Source organism: Varanus komodoensis, unplaced genomic scaffold (genome assembly GCF_004798865.1).
Source record: "Varanus komodoensis strain SLA01 unplaced genomic scaffold, ASM479886v1 scaffold1, whole genome shotgun sequence".
Classification (NCBI taxonomy): Eukaryota; Metazoa; Chordata; class Lepidosauria; order Squamata; family Varanidae; genus Varanus; species Varanus komodoensis.
In genome coordinates, this window is record NW_025335268.1 from 125,910,772 (window position 1) to 125,931,377 (window position 20,606).

Sequence of the window (20,606 nt, forward strand, 5' to 3'; positions counted from 1 at the left end):
TTCGATATTACTCCATATCAGTGCTTTTTTTTGTAAAAAAAAAAAAAAGGTGCCGGAACTCACGTCGCCACCAGCAGTAAGCACTCAGCGCGTGACCACACACACCAATCCCAAGCCAAGCAGCGTCCCAAGCCGGGCGGTGTGGACACAAAAGCGGCCCACAGGCACTATATTAATGATGTTTGCTGCTGACCTGCTACGCCGACAGGCGATTCAAAATCACTTTGTAAAATCCATTGGAAAAAAAGGTGCCGGAATGCTGTTCCGGTGCGTTCTGTGACAAAAAAAAGCCCTGCTCCATATTAATTCTTTATTTTGGGCTATAATATCTGGAACTATCTTTAATTGGTTTGCAACCCAATACTTTTTAACATCTGGAATGCCCAGCCCTCCTTTTTTTTGGTGATTCATACCATAAGTTTCAGGAGTCTTTATTATTTGGAGATGTATTAATATGTTTGTGTATACACACACATCTTTGAAGAGTCAGGATACCCAGAGTCTGTTCTAGTTAAGGTATATTTTGCCATAAAGGTCAGGTTGTTTTCCAGGGAAGAATGAATAAGATGGATGATGAATTCTGCTGGTGTAATGCAGTCTGGTTTGCGTTTGTGATTATTGGCCTTGTTCAAAAGGCTACAGTCTCTTACTTCTGGTTTCATGTTTATACCTATAAGATGTTCATAAGTTTTAACAATCTGTGTGAAAGAGTGAAGTTCAAAGGGCTTGTTTTGAAAACTGGTTGCTTATCTTCTCTGCACTGCTAAGGTTTGGTATATTCATAAGGGAGTGGTGCTGTTTCCACATCATTTCCACAGTAAAAGTGTTGCTGTGATTTTTATTTCAAAAGCTCTGTTTAGGAAGTGTGTAAGCTTGAATGGGTTTTGGGAAGTCAGCCTCATCCATTCGAAAGAGGAAGGCTCTTGCAACCCCGTCATCACATGTGTCTGAATAATTGACTGTAAACATCATCACTGTTCCTTGGTGTCTGAAGCAACGTTTCTCACACAACCCCGTTCTAAAACTGTATTGAGAAAGGGCCAAGAATTTGAGTCCTGTCATGAAGCAGTGGCTGTGCTATTTCCTTGGCCAGCAATTCCGTAAACACTCAAGAGCAGGTGGCACTTGCAGAAGCAGAACATTAGTGCAGTATACAAAATCACATGCTCTTTTCAGATGCTACAGGCCTTTTGCTGAACTGGCCTTGTCGGTGAGGTGCTATTTTCATGTTTTTGTTATACAATGAAAAGGGTGTAGGCAAGAGGGTATGTAGGGTGCTGGGTTATGGTGTGGATGTATTGCTTAGAAGCAATAAAATGAGACCTTAATTCTGTTTGCTCAGCATTTGAAACAGGAGACTATGTATTAGGGACTGCAGGGATCTCAACTGAGGATTTGTTGGAGTGATATCTAGTCTATTTCTAATTAAGTTGTTTGTTTGAACCCATGTACCTTGACTAAATGTTAAACATAATGAAAGATGAACATCATATGACATGGAACTGCCCTTTCAAGTCTTTTCTTTCAAGTCAATTGAGTTAATTTCTATGGGCATCAGTTTTCTCAATGCTTTACATACTATGGGTATTCATAGTTAATTTGAAAAAAATATGTAGGGTTTCATAGAAAGCATTTGCTTTTTGTTTTATTTCTTGTGTATTCCTGCTTCATGACCTATTGATTGATTGACCAAAAAAATCCCTAAGGTACATAGAGTTTTCAGTATTGTTTTGGGAAAAAATGTGGTTCTTTTGTTGTTGTTTTGAATGTAAATTAAATGAAGGTTACTCATTGAGTGTCCAGCATATGCACTTTAAAGTTAGAACCATCTATGTTATCATCCTAACATGTTCCATCCTTCTTGATTAATGTGCTTGTGAGGAGATGGCTGCTTAGGCTGGAATGTCCTTAATGCTTACCTGGAAGTAAGTCCTCTTGGGGGCTTATTTCTGAGTATAGAAGTAAGTATAGAATTGGGTGGCAAGTGTAGAATTGTGTGGCAAGAATCATTAATGAATGCTTCATTAATTATTGTTGTAAGTATCTTTTGTTATCTGACACTTGGTTTTAAGATTTCCCCCCATGCTGACAGCTTACATGTTTCTGTCAAATGCACAGGCATTTGCATTTGACTGTATGTAGTCAAAGGCCATTGTAATAGAATAATTATGTATAAGCAAAATTTAAAACACATGAGTTCAATAATAAAACAGAAAATATTATAAAATAAAATGCAAAGATCACCTTTACACACTGAACCATACTACTGTGGTGAATATAAGAAATAAGAAAGGAATGAGCCCTACATTATATACGAATTCTGTATTTATATATTAGAGCTATGGAAATTGAACAGGAGTGTTCTTAGCTGTCACAGCAGATAGGGCTATCTTGTTCCATCACGAAATTCTGCAATGTTTGGTCTGAATAGTGCTGAAATACATAGCAGATTTTTTCCCTTAGAGTCCAGATAAAAAAGGGCAAAATGACAAATAATCTTTTGCATTTACAATCTGCTTACAACCGGATAGATGTTTTTCTCTGCTAGTGGGAATTCCTAAGTGTTCCTTCTTTCTATCATTTTTGATCAGCTGAGATGGCCTTCTTGCTAATGCCATCTGTGTATCCCAAATGTTAACAGCAAGGGAATATTGTATGGTGTTCTTGTACCTCTGTTTGGGAATCCTTTTTCTCTTGAGGTGTGAGTACTTTCCAGAAGAAACTGCTTTGCTTGGACTGTCTTCCAGTGATTAGGATCAATGTTTTAAGGGGTAGGTGGTTTAGTGAATGTTTTAACTTAATTTTATTATACTTGTTGCTAAATTTCTAAGCTTCGCAAAGATTAGGGAAACTGTTGTCATCTCCCTGTTACTTTTGTTGTTCCTGTGAGGTTTTTAGTACTGACCACTATCTTTGGCAGGATGGAAGGTACACTGGATTTTGTTATCACTTGGCACTGCCTTGTTGGCCTTGATACCATTATTTGTGCACTTTGCAATTGCTTTTGCAGTGGGGGAGAGATTCAAATTCTCCTGTCTTCAAATACAATGTAGGTTTGTGCACTCAAATTCCAGTGAATCTTATAGGCATTTGAGTAGTCATAACACTGCAGAGGCATGTCAACTCTGTTGTTCACAAGTTGTTTTGTTCTACAATCTGAAAATGTGTTTTTCTGCCAGACAGGAAAGTGTCGGTGTGACTGGTAAGCAAGGTGGGAAAATGCAGCATGTACATTTTAAGTGTCCCTGAGCTCAGCAGTCTCAAACCATCTGTGGAGGGGGCAAGAGACTTGCTAAACAGCAGTCTTGGGTGACTACGGACTAAAATACTGCTAGTACACAGGTGAATTGTTGCTTTGGTTGGTGGTATTTGTGGATGTGTCTAGAAGAGCAAAGAGAGCAAGAAAAGAATCAGGGAGATTCTGGCTGAAGGCACTTCAAAAATTGAGTTCCTTTTATATGAAACTTCAGACTAGAATACAAAGCACTGGCTGCTTGCACAAAGATGTAAGTTTAGGTTTCATGGGATATAGAAGAGCAATGACTAAAGAGCATGTTATACAGCAATAAATCCAGAATTTATCTGTTGTTTGCAACATTAGATATATTGATCAGTAATTAGATATTAGTATAGTATTATGTATTTTATCAGTAATTTTAAAATAATGTTTATTAAGAAACTGTTAGGCTAAATTATATTGTATAATGTAACATACATGTTCATATTTGTATAAGTGAAATACAGTTCTATAATCTCATATTGTTTATCTGCAGGATTTTTATATAAAGGACTACTTTATCAGTATTTTTATCACCAAGCATTTAAAAGGATTGCCATGCCTTGATTACATTCTGATTGTCTGGCTATCTCAATATTTTTTTCTTTAAAGATTGTTAAAATTATGGTATTGTTGCAGGATATGCAGAATGGAAATTTCCAACATCAAAAAAGAATGGAAAGTTTTAACATTTCTTAACTAAAGTAGAAAGTAGTTTACTATTCTTTGACTTTAAAGCATCATGTTCCAGAATTTCCTTGATGGATTATTGTAGACAATAGTTTAAAAGGCATTTATCTTTTTATGGATGCCACGAAACATTCATACTTGGAGCACTTGGGTACCTAATTCTGAAAGGCAACTAAAGAAATAAGCTAGTTGTTTATTTGTTCCTTTTTATTATGCCTCTTTTTTAGTGCAGGGAGGTATATTTTGTATTTCTTGTAATTTGGCACAAGGTTTGCTTTTCAATGGAACTTTTTTCTAGCATTCCACTAGACCTTAGAGTTCATTAGCCTCTTCTTGGCACAAGGCTGGCTGATAGCCTGACCTTTAGGATTTGTTCTGTCAGGCAGCTTTTTCATCCTAGTAAGCTGCAGATGTGTTGGATTACAGTTCCCAGCATGCCCTGGCAGCTATAGAGTCTTCCATAATTATGATTGATCTGCATCTGAATAGGAAAAAAACATGATTTTCTCTCATTTAATGTCTAATCTGACAAAATGAACTGCAGCTTTTAAAATCAAACCTTATAGAAAATAGGTCTGCTAGATCATTTCCCTTTTCTCCTCACAATTTTAAATTGTTTCTCATATTCCATCTTAACTGCCTATAATTGCTAATGTGGCAATGCCTAGTAACCAAGGACAAAACTGCTTGGTTAGTTGGCCTGGCTGCTACCTCTGTTAATATGGAATAGAAAGTATCCTAGCTGAAGGTGTATTTGCTATGGAACTCATGGATGTATACCCTAATGCAGCCAGGTTAATGTTTTTGGTTCCATTGAAGTAGTTTGAGGCTGGTACTGAAACTATAGTTCAGAGTTCTGAACTGATGTAGTGGAACTGTGGATAATCTTAGAACAATTCTACTCTGTAGTTTTCAAATTCGCAGCCTCTCCACTAAAGTGGAAGTGATGGTGGGAAGTTGATCCTTTGACAGGCTGACAGAAGCACTTTATTATGTAAGCAGTCCACATTTGAGCAGTGGGGGGTTTGGAGACCCTTTTTCTGTTTTCTTTCTCTCAGATGCTTGCCAAGATGTTGTCTCTGCTATTGTTCCTGTGGCATGGATGGATGCTTGTTTCTGCTACCTGGAATGAATCTGCCATCCCTGTAAGGCTGTGGGCCTGTTCACCAAAAGGAAAAGTTGCTGAATCAAAGTTGCTATGCCGTATGCATGGATTGTATGCAAACAGATCCAACCATGCTGTGTTCCAGAACCTGTACATGTTCCATGCTGCCTCGGACTTGATCAGCTGTCACTGGAGAGACTTAGCCAATTGTACACTTAAGAGCAGCGGAGAAATTGGACATTTTTGTTATGACATGCAAAAAGATAATTTGAGTTTTCGCATACCTGTTTCTTGCCGACCTTTGCCTACACACTTGGACTCTCATTCAGTCAGAAGTAACTTCACCCAGGATAGTTTATGTGAAGTTGCCCTAATTTCTGCTGCTGTATGGAAACCTGGTGCACAGTTGCATGTAAGAGTAATTGTTGGGACTCAGAACATTAGGTTTCCTGGAGATCAGTTGCAGCTGTCTTTGATTTCACCTTCAGGAAATAACAGCACTTACCTAATTGTGAACTGGGAATTACAGGAGTGGGAATTAAAGGGAACTGACTTAATTAGACAAGGTCCACCAGATTGGGTAGTGCCAATCAGGGGAACATACTGTGAGCAGCACATGTCCTCAGTTAGGTTTCAATACTATGGGTATATTTCTATTACAGAGGAAATGAGTGAGCAAGGTTTGTATCGGGTGGAAATGGGTTCTCAAAACAAAACGGTTCTTAATTTTAACCCACTGATCATGAACCTTCTCCCACTACGTCATATGATGAACCCCATTGTTGGGTCTCATGTACTAAAACTGGATCAACCTGAGCAAATCGTCATGCACCCCCAGACCTCTCTGAAGGAGGTGCAGATTCATTTTGAGGGCTTAAATGTGTCACAGAGAGTGCCTCAATGTGCTCCCTTCCTTGGGGTCAGTCACAGAGGTTGGGTGGAATGGGTTAAAATGTGGGAAAGACCACACCAGGGGGGAAGAATTAAAAGGGAATTCAAAGATTGGCTTGGGCCCTTGGGAGCAGCAGTTTCCTTCATAGATGCTGCCAACATAGAAGTATTAGCTAATAAACTTTCATATTCCACAAAACAGATAGGGAAGTTGACTGCCCCATTAACTAAATCTTTCTTGCAACTTACAGAACATCCAAGAGCTATCAGTAAAGTGCTTCCAGTCTGGGAAGAAATGTTAGAAAATGACAGCATTATGATAGTGTCTGGAATTCAGTCCCTCCAGAACAATATTTCATTGGCTCTAGCGTGTGAACAGGCACAAGCAATCACACAGAATGTAGTCATGGGAATAATTCGAGAGGCTAAGGCAGGAAAAATTCCTATGGAGGTAACAAATTTAATTCGGCCAGAGCTTACCAAAGGTGAAATAGCTTTAGAGGCTTGGTGGAGGTTGCTAAATGCATCGTATGATTCCACTCAGAATATTTTGCGACTATTCTTAATCACAGTAGAAGCTACCCAGATTATTCCAATCTATCCAGTAGTTCCCTTGGGATTTCAGCTTGACAAGGATTTGGTCATGTATTCCAGAGACTTGAATAGGTGGGCACACATGAAGGATGGTGAGTGGCAAACAGTTAATGTGCAGGGTTGTGTAAAAAGGGAAAACTTGGGTTTTGTATGTGATGATAACAGTTTACAAGAACACCATGAATGCTTCTCCCCTCAACTTGTAAATAGTTCTATTTGCTCTTTTGATGTAATCCAAGAAGAAATGTCTACTGTTGTGTATACTGGGAAGGGGTGTATTTGTGTAAGAACCCCATGTGAGTTTGTTATCATTAATGGCCTAGTAATTCAACCAATGCTGCCTTATATTAATCGTTGTTTTTGCAATATTAGTGTGATTGTAGGATGTGATTTCCAATTTCGGGTACCTGTTTGGACTGTGAAACATATGAAGGCTTATCCTGCTTTGTATAGAGAAATTTCTCCTATTTCTCTTGGCCTTGGCCTTTCTACCCTGAAAAATCTGCTTTCTCATCCTTCCCTCAAGCAGGAATTGTTGAAACTCAGAAACATGGGTGAAAATGCTACTCTGGAGATTCACCACAGCAATCAAGAGATTGCCCAGATTGTAGCCACAGTTAAGTCAGCTGGAGACCATGCCTGGTGGGAAGTGCTTCTTGGATGGTCACCAAGTTCTAATGCTGTACTCAATATTGCCCTCCACCCAATTATAGTGATTTTAATCTTTCAAGTGGCACTGGTGATTGGTTTGTTGGTACTTGTTGGGTGGATGAAACGGCAAGCACACAGACTCCATGATCTAGAGGACCAGATACATGCTCCCAAAGCAAGGTTGTAAAGAAGATATTTACCAGAGCAAGACATTTTCTTGACATTCTCTGCTCTATCAACAGGGTAACTTTTTCTATATAACCTCTATTTTTGCCCCTTCCCAGCTCCACTTGGATTTTGTCTCTCAGTTTCCATCTTGTCTGTTCGTAGTTCTGGATTGCCTGCTTCCATATATCCCTAGCCACCCATTAAGATCGATCTGGGACGTTCCTCTTAAAGAACCATCTCCTAGAGAGGTGAGAGGGATGCTGGCTATCAGAAGGGCCTTCTTGACAGTGGCATGCCACCTCTGGAATAGGCTCTCCAAAGAGATGTGCCTGGTGCCATCATTCCTAGCATTTTGGCACCTGGCAAAGACTCACCTTTTCTGCAGTTATTTTAATTTTAAAGGCTATCTGATTTTAAAGTTGACCCCATGTTTGGTTTTAGTCAATTTTAGTTATATTGTTTGATTTAATGTTTGATATTATATTTTAATCTCAATATATTATCTCTCATATCTGGATTATGTTGTTAATATGCTTTGAATTATGTTGATATAATGTTATTGTTTTTAGAATGATGTGTTGTTTTTATATTGTGAGCCATGCAGAGAGCCCAGATATGGGTTATTGTAGAGGCATATACAATAAATGAATGAATGAATGTTGCTTAACTGGGAACTAAGGTAGCAGCTAATGATAAGGAAACTTGACTGCTAGGACTGGCTGCCATCCTCTTTTAACATGAAAATGAGTTAGCTCAGGGCACCTAACCCTAAGTGCCCTACGCTATTAAATTTTTGAACTTTGGGATGCACAAAAGCCCAAATCCCTTACAGTCAGGACAACACACTACTACTTACTGATAGTGACTAAAATTCTTCATGTTTAATGACCTTCCACCTAGTATCAAACACACTTATCCAGCCTCTAATGCTATTATTTTCAGAAAATGGCACCTGCTGCTTTTTTATCACTTTTTCCCCCACTCCCTTCCTTTCAGTGAATATTTTGGCTTTGAGTCTCCGAGACTGACCAGGTTCACATGAAATGATGGCAAATCATGGTTTGATCATCCCACAATTTGCTACTGTGTCTGTTGGGTGTATGCCATGGCTGTTTTGAATAGTAAAACCCCAATGGCACACATTCTGTGGCAAATCATGGACTAGTTATCCCATGCTTTGCTGCCATTTTGTGCGAAGAGGTGCCAGAACTGCTCTTGGACCCCTAAATTGCATTTTTATTTAGGAAGGAGACCTGCCATCTGCACTATCCAAATTATTCTTTCTCAATTCCTGCCTGTGTTTCTCCACAATGCAACCAGTTCTGTAGTCTGGGAACATTTATGCTCCTGAAATAGTTTTGTTGCTGTCTGAGTGGTTCCCTACCAAAGTCTGTAAGCCTGAATTTAACAAAGCTACTAAGGATCCTTCTCCTCTTCCTCTTTTTATGCACCTCAGCCAATTTACAGACAAAATTTCTAATTTTCTTTCCCCAGCTCCTTCCCATTTTCATCTTTGTGCTCCCTCTCTGCTTTGACACTGTTGCTTAGTCTTAGGCTTGCTACCACTTCCCTTTTTCAAAACTGTTGTGTCTGCAATAGCATTAAGTAACTTGACTGTAATTTGATCCTTGGTTAGGTTTTAATAAAAAATCCTATTTAATTAAATTTGTAAGATACTGATCTAAAAAAGGGAGTCAAATTGTCTTAACTTGAATTAAAACATGTAGAAATTTAAAGCTATTGATAATCCCAAACAACAGTTAACTACTGGTACCCAGTAATTAAATACCAGTACCCATACTGTCAAATGCCTGGGTGTAAAGGAAGGTTTAAAGTTGATGTTGAAAAGTGCTGATGCCAGATGGGCTTCAGCGGGGGGATCATTCCCCAGTCAGAAGCATCACTGAAAATACCTTCTCCCTTGTTTCAGTTCTGAGCTTCCTCAGAGGAGCACTTGGGATACTGCCTTAGGTGTTGACTGATGTTTATGGCTATGTTCATACAGTAAAAGCATTTCATCAAGTTTTATGAACCTGAGCCCTGTACAGAGTTATGTCAAAGTCAGCATCTTGAATTGGGCTCAGAAAAATATAGGTAACCAGTGTGAACAGGCCAGAATTGGCATTACATGCTGTTCCATTTTGCACAAGCTGCAGTTCTGAACCATCTTCAGTGGCACTTCCACCACCAAAAGCTGGTAAAATGTACTCTGCTCCACTCAGGCTGCCTAACCCTCAAGGGACAGCAATAACTCCTGAGGAAATCCCAAACCAGGAACCTGCTCCTTCAAGGGAAGTGCAGCCCTACCCACAACAGGCTGGAAACCCTGTACCTGGACACCATGTAGGTCAGAAGAACTACCCATTGACAACATTTGGTTCTTCATTAGATTGAATGCCAGGTTATTAATTCTCACCTAGCCCCTTGTCACAGCTAAATACCAGTTTTCAGGATTAAATCTGAAGGTCTCAACTGTTTTGCCTCTTGAGAATTCTGTGGAGACACTTTGAATAGAGTGGGAACACTCTGCTATCTGGACTAAATACTTCCAAATCACCTACATTTTGCTCTTGTTGAATTAGTTTTTGGGCTAACGTTATTGAACTGATTGATGATAATGACTGATAGCCTGTTCTCTGGCAGTAATAGATCACATGCTGCCAAGAAAATTATACCACTAGCTTAATTTCATGAGTTTCCAAGAGCTCACCTTCTAGGACACAGAAAATAGGTTCAAACATGAGTATTACAAGCAAGCATGGTAACAGGGATGATCAAACTCTCACCTTTTCGTTTTTCTTTTGTTTTCTTTTTTCTTTTGTTGTTGAAAAAGGAATGGTTGACTTTGCTGATGGTCCAGTAACACTAAAGAGAATCAGTGTAGGTGATAGCATAATACTAACACTAGTCCTCATTGGCTTTTAGAAATTCAGGTCAAGGCAACTCTCTTCCAGACAACTTTTGGTTAACTGGCTTGGTTCATTTGTTTCCACTGCTCTGGTCAACTTGCTGCTAATTTTTGTAAGATTCCTTAGAAATTAGATATATTTATTTAAAATATATTAGTTGTATTGGAAATTTTAACTAAAACAAGCTATAAATATCTGAATGGAATAAAATAGTCTTAGGCAGATGTCTAAAACCACTGAGGAGAACCTGCTAGGCATTACCACCCAGGATTCTATGTACTTGCTACTGTTGTTAGTTATTTTAGATTTAGCATATAGGCAAAATATTTGGCCAGGAGGTTTAGATCCTTACACTTCTATTTTAATATTTCAGTGTGTGAAATGATGGTCTAGAGGTAGTTATCCTCTGGATTCCTTCTGAAAGGAATACATTTCACAGGGGGTGTTCCTTTATTTTTCAAGTCTGCATGGTACTATAAGGACATTATTCATAGAGCATATGTTGAGATTCCATAATATAGCCCCACTGCTCTATGAATTTAATTGATTTCACTGGTCGGTAGTTTGCCTGTTCCTTTCAGATGTTTTATGATCTAATGTCCTTGGGAAGAGTTCCAGACGTTCTGGCTGTCTCTAGCAGTAGCATGCACTTAGCAATGCCTCCTGCGTTACAGCCTGTTGAAGCAGTATGAAGTCTTGTCTGTCAATGAGATATGCTTTGTCACCTGAGAAGGTCTGAGACTGTACAGGAGTGTTACTGCCATACATTGACCTGAAAATAATACACTTGGAAAAACAAAAATAAGAGTTTGAACTCTTCTTAGGCATAAAACAGTGTGTATATTCATTATCTATTGATACTTCGTTGTAAGGTCAGTTCTAGAAATAGGCTGCTGATATATTTGTGTACCCAGTGTTGATATAGTATACTAAACTGCTAATGTGTGCCCTCTCTTTTAACAGCCAAGAGTGAGAACAGGAATATTTGTCCTCCTATGATATTTGCTTCTCTGGAATCTAAAAAATCAAAACTCATTTTCAAGATTCTTAGTGCATACACAAAGTTGTACTTAAAAGATTTTCATCCAGCTCCACCTACCATATGGTGTCTTCTCTCTTTCCTTTGTGGCTGTACCAGGCAACCTGCGAATGATAGGAGTTGCAGTTCAACAAGGCTGCTGTAATGTGCTGATCAATTGTGAGCCATTAAGTCCTTCACTGAATGTTTCTGAAGTACAAGGTGCCGTCAGTTCATCGTATGTCCCTTCATTTGTGGTACAGGGCTAATAATGCTGTCATACTGTACATGTCTTTTGGAAAGGGTCATGCCTTCATTTATATGAAGTGCTTTGAATGCTTGATACATGCTTTATAAATGCAACATATTTGATTAATAGTTGTAACAAAAATATGCATTTTGGGGGAAGGAAAGGAAATGAGATCTGAATTATATTAGATTTGCCTAAACAGGCATATTTAATTGGAAGATTACCTGATAAAAATAAAATGCATGATATTGAATGTAATTCTGCAAGGCATAAAGGTCAATCCATACAGTGAGGAGCAAGTAGATAGTCATGTGACATGCTGCAGGATGTGTGTTTGTGTGAATTTTAAACAATTCAAAAAATGCAGGGATATAAAATCATGCAAAATGCTTAAAAGTGAATAAATTGTCAAAAACTATGTAAGGAAGACAGCAAATTGAATAGTAAGTTGTCTCACTGCAGTTAGTAGCACAAAGTGCATAAAACATTGTGTCAGTTGGATAGGGTCATCATCAATATCTGCTAATGCAGGATAGCAGATATTGACGGGAAATCCAAAGCACAGAAGCATAGCGAGTCAGAAGGTGTCTCATGGGCCATCTAGTCTGACCTTTGGCACAAACCAGCTCTACTCATATAATCCAAACCAGATCATATGAAATAATATGCAAGAGTAATGCAGAATATTTAGCTTAAGTATAATTCTTTATGCCTTGGGGAACAATCTTATGCATGTTTAGACAGAAAGAGTTCTGCAATTCCCAACTTGCCTGACCCAAGTCAAGTAGGATCTGTGTGGCTGGGGCTTTCTGGGAGTTTCTTGTCTAGGCATAGGATTACACCCTTTGTCTCCAATCAATACCATGACCTTTATAAGGCAACCTGCAATATAAAACTAGTACTATAGAGGATGTACATAGACTGTCTAATGTATATTGTTATACAACTGTTGTTTAGGCACATCATGGGCTTTTGCATATTGTTTCAGAACACTGAGTTCCTTGAACACTAATGGCTCTGAAATTATGATGGAGTGATCTTACTGAAGCTAAGCAGGTCAGGTCATGATATAAGTGTAAGAAATACCTTTTGTTTATCAGTTGCATATATATCCTGAATAGAAATAAAGCATTATGTAATATGTCACAGCTGAGAATAAGGACACTCTTATTTACTTGTAACATTCCTGTTCTCAGGTCAAGGTTTGCTGCTAGAGTGCTTCTACTCTTTAACACATTGGTAAAGGCTCTGTTCTGTCTACTTTATCATGTCATCATTGTCTTACACTGGCCTCTAAAGGTATATGTATTAGTAAACTGATTATTACAGTTGCCTTAAAAAAATCTCAATAGACTGTTTAATCCAGGAGTAGCAGCCTTTTCAGAGTCAAGAATTGCAGTTGCTTAGACAGAAATGGTCAGGGGCATCATACTGGTGGTAGCAGGCAGGGAAACCTCCCTCCCTCTCCTCTTATCTCAGTGTGCTGGGATGGGGAGACACCTACAGGTTGAGAACTTAGCACGTTCCCTACTTTTTCCGGCTCTAATTAGATGTGGGGTATGGAGAACACAATTTAAACGAAGAAGACGACATCAAGGGAAGGCTCATCCCACACAGTGTCTTCCATTTGGACTGGCAGGAATGTGATTGTGTGGCAGGGAACAGTGTTCAGGGAGAGGCGTCTTTGTAAGAAGTCTTTCTCAGCACAAATCTACTCTGGGAATGCCATCAAACTTGGGGAAGTAAGAACATATAATGGGCCACACAGAAAGCTTTCAAGAATTACTCACATGGTGTAATCTCACAATGGATATAGTTGTTCTTATAGAATAGTTGTAATGTATTCACATTCAGCAACATATAGTACTTGCATAGACATAATTACTGGAGGGTGTGGGTAGAAAGGAAAAGATTTCACCCTGGTGAGCATTTTTACATGTTTAATTTGTAAAGTCATCTCCAAAAGTTAAAATAAGGGAGTGTTTTACCAAGATCAGGTACCAAAAAAATAGGGACTGTTCCTGGTAAATAAAAATAATGAGCGTACATAACATGGTGATGAGAAATTGTCATATGAGGCAAAGAAATCATAAGAAAAGTGCTAAGAATTTCACATGAGAGAATCCCTGGGGGGGGGGGGACCTTATCCCTGAAACTATGAACTAGAACAGCCTCTTAAATATCTCTGTGAAGATGAGGATTAGAAGCTGCATGCTTGAAGAAACACCTTATGTTGGAGTTTATGTGCTTGACTACAGCACAATTTTCCATTTGCTGCATCTGCCTACCAGCCTTAGGTATAGTAAATAAATTATGTGGTTTAGCACAAAAAACATAAATAGGAAATGACAAGTAGGATCTGCAGCAAAATATTGTAGTATATCCTGACCTCCTAACACGAGTGTTCCTGTTCAGGCTTGTAGCCAACCATGCTCTCTTCCAGGAAAATTCATTCCTTTCCCAATCCTTTTCTATGTTTCTTTTCAAGCTAAAAGTTAATATTCTTGGCTACTGAGCATTCTCATTCCTCACTGGGCTGTTTTTGGGTGGTGCAGGTTGCCCCTTAAAATTCAAAGTTCTTTCAAGCATGCAGATACATTTCCTTTGTTTACCTGTGGCTCCATTTGGGTCCCGTCATGTTGGCATTTATCATATGATTTTGTTATTGGAGGGATTTATGAGATTGCACACCCAAAAATCAATTGTATATTTTTGCTTTGTAAATATCTTTAACCTTATAGGATTATCAATTTCTCAGCTTTCCTCTGCATCTGAACATCCTGCACAGATTTCTGCCCCCTTTTTTCTTTGCATGCCATATTTTTCTTCCCACAAGTTTTAGTCTCAGAGTAGAAAAAGTGCACTTGTCATTAATGATGTAGACAGGCCACAGTCAAACTGTTTTGCTAGACATTTATCAAACCTACAGGCAGTTTTTTGCAGTAAGGGGAGGATGCTCCATCTGGAGAGAGAAACAGTTGGCTGATTGCAGGAAGATTAACAAACGTGGCCCAATAAGGGCTCTTACAATGGCCTTACCCTGCAGCAAATTGAGAGATGTAACTTTCCTGGCATTTCATGGTGTGAAAAGCACAAGTACCTGCTTAAATTTGTATGACTATTCCTGCTAAAGACAAATGTTAGTACCAAAAATAGGATCAGGCTTTCTTCTAAGGGAAGGCCTTATTTAGGTTTGGACTGGAAATTGCATATATTTTAAATTATTATCATTTGCATATCACTCTAAACATATTGTGAATGAGGGCACAATCACAGCAAGAAGGCAGGTCAGGTCTGATCTACTGGGTTTGCTAAGGTCATTCAGGTTTAAGCTAGGAGATGGGCCAAATATCAAATATATCTTTGTTCAGGGTACAAGGAAGCAGAACAAGCGTGAATTAGTACAGAGAAGTGCTGAAACAGATAAGGTCCAAAGAGGAGGAGGACGATTCAAATGCACTGATGTCTGAAAAGTACTTATTGTCAGTCTAGCTCTTGTCATCCCTGACCATTGGCCATGCCGAATCAGGTTGGTGGAAGTTGGAGGACTGCAGGTTGCTAAACCTTGCTATATAAGCATTTTTTTGAGCTAAAGTTTTCAGAAAGGGTGCAACAAGTAAGGTGACTGTCTGACTAGATGAACAAAGTCTAGCATTTGTTCTGCATGCTCAGCTGTCTTACTCTCTTTAATAACTAGAGTCTACTTACTAGGTGAAGAGATCTAAGAAATGATAGTAGACAAGTGCCACAAATGCCTTCAGTTTCCATTTTCTCTTGTTCTCAATGAGAGAGAGAGAGAGAGAGAGAGAGAGAGAGAGAGAGAGAGAGAGAGAGGAAGGTGCAAGCATTTGTGACACATGGTGACACATGCTCACTGTCACTTCCTAGATCTATTTGTGTAGTTATTAAAGATAATATTCTATGTGCATTAAATTAGACAGCTGAGTATGTACAACAAGTGCTAGACACTATTCATGTAGTCAGGAAATAAAAACCCAAGGTTTGAGCATATGTAAGGTTTGCTTAGTTTGGCTGCTTCAGCTGTTCAGGTTAGACCAAACATACCAGGGAGGCAGTCCGTATGGGTGCACCTGCAGTTTATTTTGTCTTTTTACTGTTGCACATGCAGAGGAGCTGCTCCTGTGTGTTTTTTTAAAAAGACATTATGAGTTTCTTTGTGCTTCAGTTTCCTATCTGCCAAAAACATGGTACAGGAGAGAGGTAGACAGGAAACAAAGATCTCAGACAAAATAGGGGAGAAAAATGCTCTCAACACTAATGTTCTTAAATTAGACCTTGTTCTTTAATCATTACGTTGTTGGTATGGGCACAGCCTGATGGGAACGTGAATGAACCTCCCTGGAAAATTTAGGTATTGTGATCTCAATGCTGTTAGCTGCCAGTAGCAGAAAGCTTTCCTTTCCCACTCATTTTATAGTAATTGAAAAACTTCTTTCATGTTGTGTCCTTGGAGCCAACTACCAAAGTGCCTTACGGCACAATGCTCCTTTGTGTTTGTGCTGCTCTCTGCTTCCTTCACTCTATTTTGATTACTTACTATGGCTAACAGCTGCTTTCCTACTTGGTGTGTTAGTTCTGCTTAGGATGATGGCTGGTCTTGCTTTCATCTGCTAAAATGAGTGAGCTTTTAAGTGAGTACTAATTCCGCAGGAACCAAATCCCCCTGCCATCTTCGGAATGCAGAGGTGTTGCAAGCAAAACAGAGTTTATATGAATATAGAGGTTTCAATGATCTGGATAAAGTTTGCTTTGTTAAGATATAATGCTAACCACATGGAGCACTTGCAGCTTGATTTGAATGGAGCACTTGCACTCTGATCTGAAACTTCGAACTGAGAAGTAATTTGAACAGAATTTAATAAGACATCAAATGGGTATTATTGTATGTGATCTGGCTGATTTGAATAGCATATATTGCTGAACAGTATAAAGTGTAAGGCTGATATGTTTCATAACTGTGCCATTATAAAGGGCTGGAGGTGCTTTCAGACAGATGGTTGCTGACACTACCAGTCAAAAGATACTTTGGTAGCTATTCCATTTTTACTCCTTAGTAGACTTTTTATGGTAAGAAAAAAGACAGAAGTAAATAGTAAATATACAGAGTAAATATACAAATGGAAAATGACTGTGATTGAAGCAGAGTGTTTGTATGATGAAAACCTTGTCTGGAAGTATGATCAGGTTAGAAATGAGAACTTTTTTGTTGTTGTTATGTGCTGTCAAATTGTCTTCAACTTATAGCAGCCCCAAGAATGAATGCCCTCTAAAATTTACTAGCCTTGACAGCCTGATCAGCTCTGTAAATTCAAGTCTGTGGCTTCTTTGATGTAGTCCAGTCCATTTTCTATTTGGGCTCCTTTTCTTCTGCCTTTAATTTTCCTTAGTGTGATTGTCTTTTCCAGTGAGTCTTGACTTCTTATGATGTGCCCAAAGTATGACAGCTTCAGTTTTGCTATTTTTCCTTCTAGGTTGTGGCTTGTTCATCTAGGACCCACTTGTTCATCTTTATATGAGTCTGGGGTATTTGCAAAGCTCTCCTCCAGCACCATGTTTTGAATGCATCACTTCCTGTCGGCTTTCTTCACTGTCCAGCTTTCACACCCATACATAGTTATCGAGAATACAATAGTATGATTGTTTTTGACTTTGATATCCTTACACCTGATTATCTTTTCTAGTTCCTTTATTGTGGCCCTTCCAAGTTTCAGTACTCTTCAAATTTCTTAGCTACATCTGCCATTTGAATTGATGACAGAGCCAAAGTATGCAAAATCTTTCACAGTTTCTATTTCTTCATAGTGAAATTATATAATTCTTTTGTAGTCATGATTTTGGTTTTCATAATGTTCAGCTGCAGTTCTGCGTTTGCACTTTGTTTTTTCATTTTCATCAGGAATCATTGCAGCTCACTGCTGCTTTCTGCCAGTAAGATGGTTATCTTAAATTATCCATGTGTCTTCTGTTGATTTTCACTCCTTCCTCCTCTGATTCTAATCCAACTTTCCTTATGATAAGCTCTGCATACAGATTGAATAGCTAGGGAAATAAAATCCACCTTTGTCTGATGCCTGTGCCTATAGGAAACCATTCTGTTACTCTTCTGTCCTCACAGTAACTTCTTGTCTACAATACAGGTTACACATCAGGACAATCAAGTATTGAGACTTCCCATGGTCCATACAGTTAGAAGCTTTACTGTAGTCTGTAAATCATAGAGTAATCTTCTGAAATTCTTTGGTGTGCTCCAGTGGCGAATGTATATTTGCAATATGATCTTGAGTGTTCCTTCTTTTTCAGAATCCAGCTTGAACATTAGGCATCTTTTGGCTTCCTTTAGGATAAAATTCTTTCCTGTAACACTTTGAGTATCACTTTGCTTGCATGTGAAATAGTCCTGTGCCTTGAAGGTTAGAATGTATATCAAATGTTTCCAGTCTGTGCACCATTGTTTTGTTTTCTATATTTGCTGGCATATTCCTGTTATGATTTGATTCTCTGCAGCTTAGAATATTTCTCTTCTAAGTATTCTATTCCAGCTGCTTTATTCGTTTCAGAGTAGTATTCATTTAGCTTTATAACACTGCAGGTTGTTTCTCATAGGATTCTTCCTTAAAGGAATCTGTCATCTTTTTATCTCTTCTGTTTATTGTCTCCACCTTAGTTTATTTACTCCTGCTCAGATAGTGTGTTCCCCCCTTGGTCTTTCAGCAATTGTAATCTAGGTTTGAACTTGATTTCTTGGCATTTCTGGAAAAGGTCTCTTGATTTTCCTATTTATCCTTAGCAACCTTCAGTCATCAAACTAGACTTTTTCTTTCTTTTGTTACAGGAATTGTCTTTTGGCCTTCTTCCCTAATACAGTCTCTGGTTTCGTTCCACAGTTCTTCTGACTCACTGTTCTTTATGTTGACTTAAAATTCCTCAGGAATCTTATTTAAGTTGTGTTTTGGCACTATGATTTGTTAGTGAACTTTTTCAACTTCAGCTTCCTCAAATCAGAATAGATTTTTGATATTAAGAGTTCATGGTCAGTACTATAATCTGAGAATACAGTTTCTCCACTTTTTGCTTCCAATTACATAGTCTTGATTTCTGTATTTCTATTGATTTCTATATTGGCCATCTGGTGTGCATAGCTGTTTAATCAATTACTTGATTATTACTTGAAGTATGTGTTTGCAGTGAGCAGATTGCTGGCTTGACAGAATCCTATGAGTCATTTTCCTCCTTTGTTTGTGACCCCCCCCCCCAGGTCAAATTCTTTCACAACACTGAATTCTGCTGTTTCCTACTTTTGCATTCCTGTCAGCTGCTATGTGCTCCCTTGGACACTTGTGTAAAATATTTCATTTTATTGTTCTTTAGCATCTGTGGTTAGAGCATAGACTTGAATGATGGTTATGTTGATAGGTTTTCCATTAATTCTAATTGACACGATTCAGTCATACTTTGCATTATAGCCCCTTACTGCCTGGGCTTCATCTTGCCTCAGTAATAGAGCCACTCCATTGCTTCTGAGTGCGTCAGTTTTGGAGTAAAGTGACTGACTTGTGCAGTGCTGCACATTGTGTTTCGTAGTATGGGTGAGAGCAGTTCCTTTCTCTTAGATTTCAGAAACATTTTGAATCTTGAAACCAAACTAGTTTGATGTTTAAGGTGGCACTTCATACATTTTATGCTTTGTCATGCATTCAGCGTCTTGCTTGCAGATGAATAGGCAGAGCAGAATGATTCTCCAAACCAAAAGTGACTCCCTGTTGGACTTAATACAAGTCCTGTCGCAAACATTCACACTGATGCCACCATCTTTGTAAAGTCACACTTTGACAGCTCTCACAATCCTTAAACCTGCACCTCAAAGTGAGTGAACCATGTCTGTTTTGTTTAAGCAGCTAAGAGTCAGTATGCTTTAATTTTGTTTTGTGCCTGCTCAAAGAAATAGATTACTATACTAAAAAAGAGTGTACCAGTAAAGATATTCAAATGTCAGTGTGTTGTGAAGAAAGTAAATATCTAATCCTGTGCACAGTTTTTCTACAGTAAATATCTAATCCTCATTTCTCCAATGAAATAAAAAAACGATGGAAGTATAATTGGAGATTGAGTAATTACTGTGTGTGTCCATCCTGGTATGTGTCTTTCCATGCCTAGCTTCTTCTCAACCTTCCAAAACTTCCAGATTCTCTTCCTGATGGTCTTGTATTCATATTTATATAAGTATGTTTTAAAAAGCAACAACCTCAGTTCATTACCTTCAAACTGCAGTGACTAGTTTTTCCTCTATGTGTGCCATTTCCTTTGGGGCAAGTGTGTATGAGAAGGCCAAGAATAACACTGCATGTGAATGGGGTCTCAGTGTCCTTGATGAGGCACTAAAGGGTAGTTCTCTTCACTTATTGAAAAATCTGCTGTATTATTTTTCGCACTTTTTTCCACATAATTCCACTGTAAATGAAAACTAAGATGGTTGTTTGTGCCAAATATTGGGGAAATACTTTCTCTGAGCACTAAAATACTAAACTGATGGAGCTACAATTCTGTGCAGGGGGAATGAGTAAACCTGCATTTGCATGTACACAAATATAGATGAAGATGCACGCACTCACATCTGAAATTCTTTGATTTTAGAGGGCTCTTGTATAAGATCCCCACACTAGGTTCTGATATAGTGGGGATATGTCAGAACCATATACTTGGAAATATGCAGGGGGGTTTTGTTTGTACACATATATATAGCTTTCTCCCTACTTGGATGATTGAGGTTTCTGCCACCATCTTGCAGCTACCTTGTTTCATAAATTTGAAAAGTTTGCATTAACTGTGTACTACTTAGTAGTATGAATTCATTGAAGAACAAATATAGCAAAATGCTGCCCAACTGGAACAACTGACCCCCCCCCAAAGGCATTAGTGTTTAGTCTTGTACAACTCTTACAAGGAGTAGGAATACAGACAGTCCTAAGCATCAGTGGCTCCATTCTCTTACTGACTCAGAGTGTAGATCCTAAAACCTCTCTTTGGTTCAGGTG

At 38.6% G+C, this 20,606-nt stretch overlaps 2 protein-coding genes across 6 annotated transcripts in view; both read left to right on the forward strand.

Annotated features, from left to right (window-relative positions):
• PPARD (peroxisome proliferator activated receptor delta) overlaps positions 1-20,606 on the forward strand; it is a 58,833-nt gene that overhangs the window by 12,315 nt on the left and 25,912 nt on the right. The window lies entirely within an intron of this gene.
• LOC123030716 lies at positions 297-12,697 on the forward strand. Its single transcript, XM_044444837.1, has 2 exons — positions 297-11,541; positions 12,542-12,697. The coding sequence occupies exon 1, from the start codon at positions 5,026-5,028 to the stop codon at positions 7,393-7,395; it is 2,370 nt and encodes a 789-aa protein (XP_044300772.1). The 5' UTR covers positions 297-5,025; the 3' UTR covers positions 7,396-11,541; positions 12,542-12,697.

What these genes read in the sequence shown, in the direction of transcription:
- LOC123030716 (XM_044444837.1), top strand. Translation starts at nt 5,026, where the DNA reads ATGCTTGCCAAGATGTTGTCTCTGCTATTGTTCCTGTGGCATGGATGG.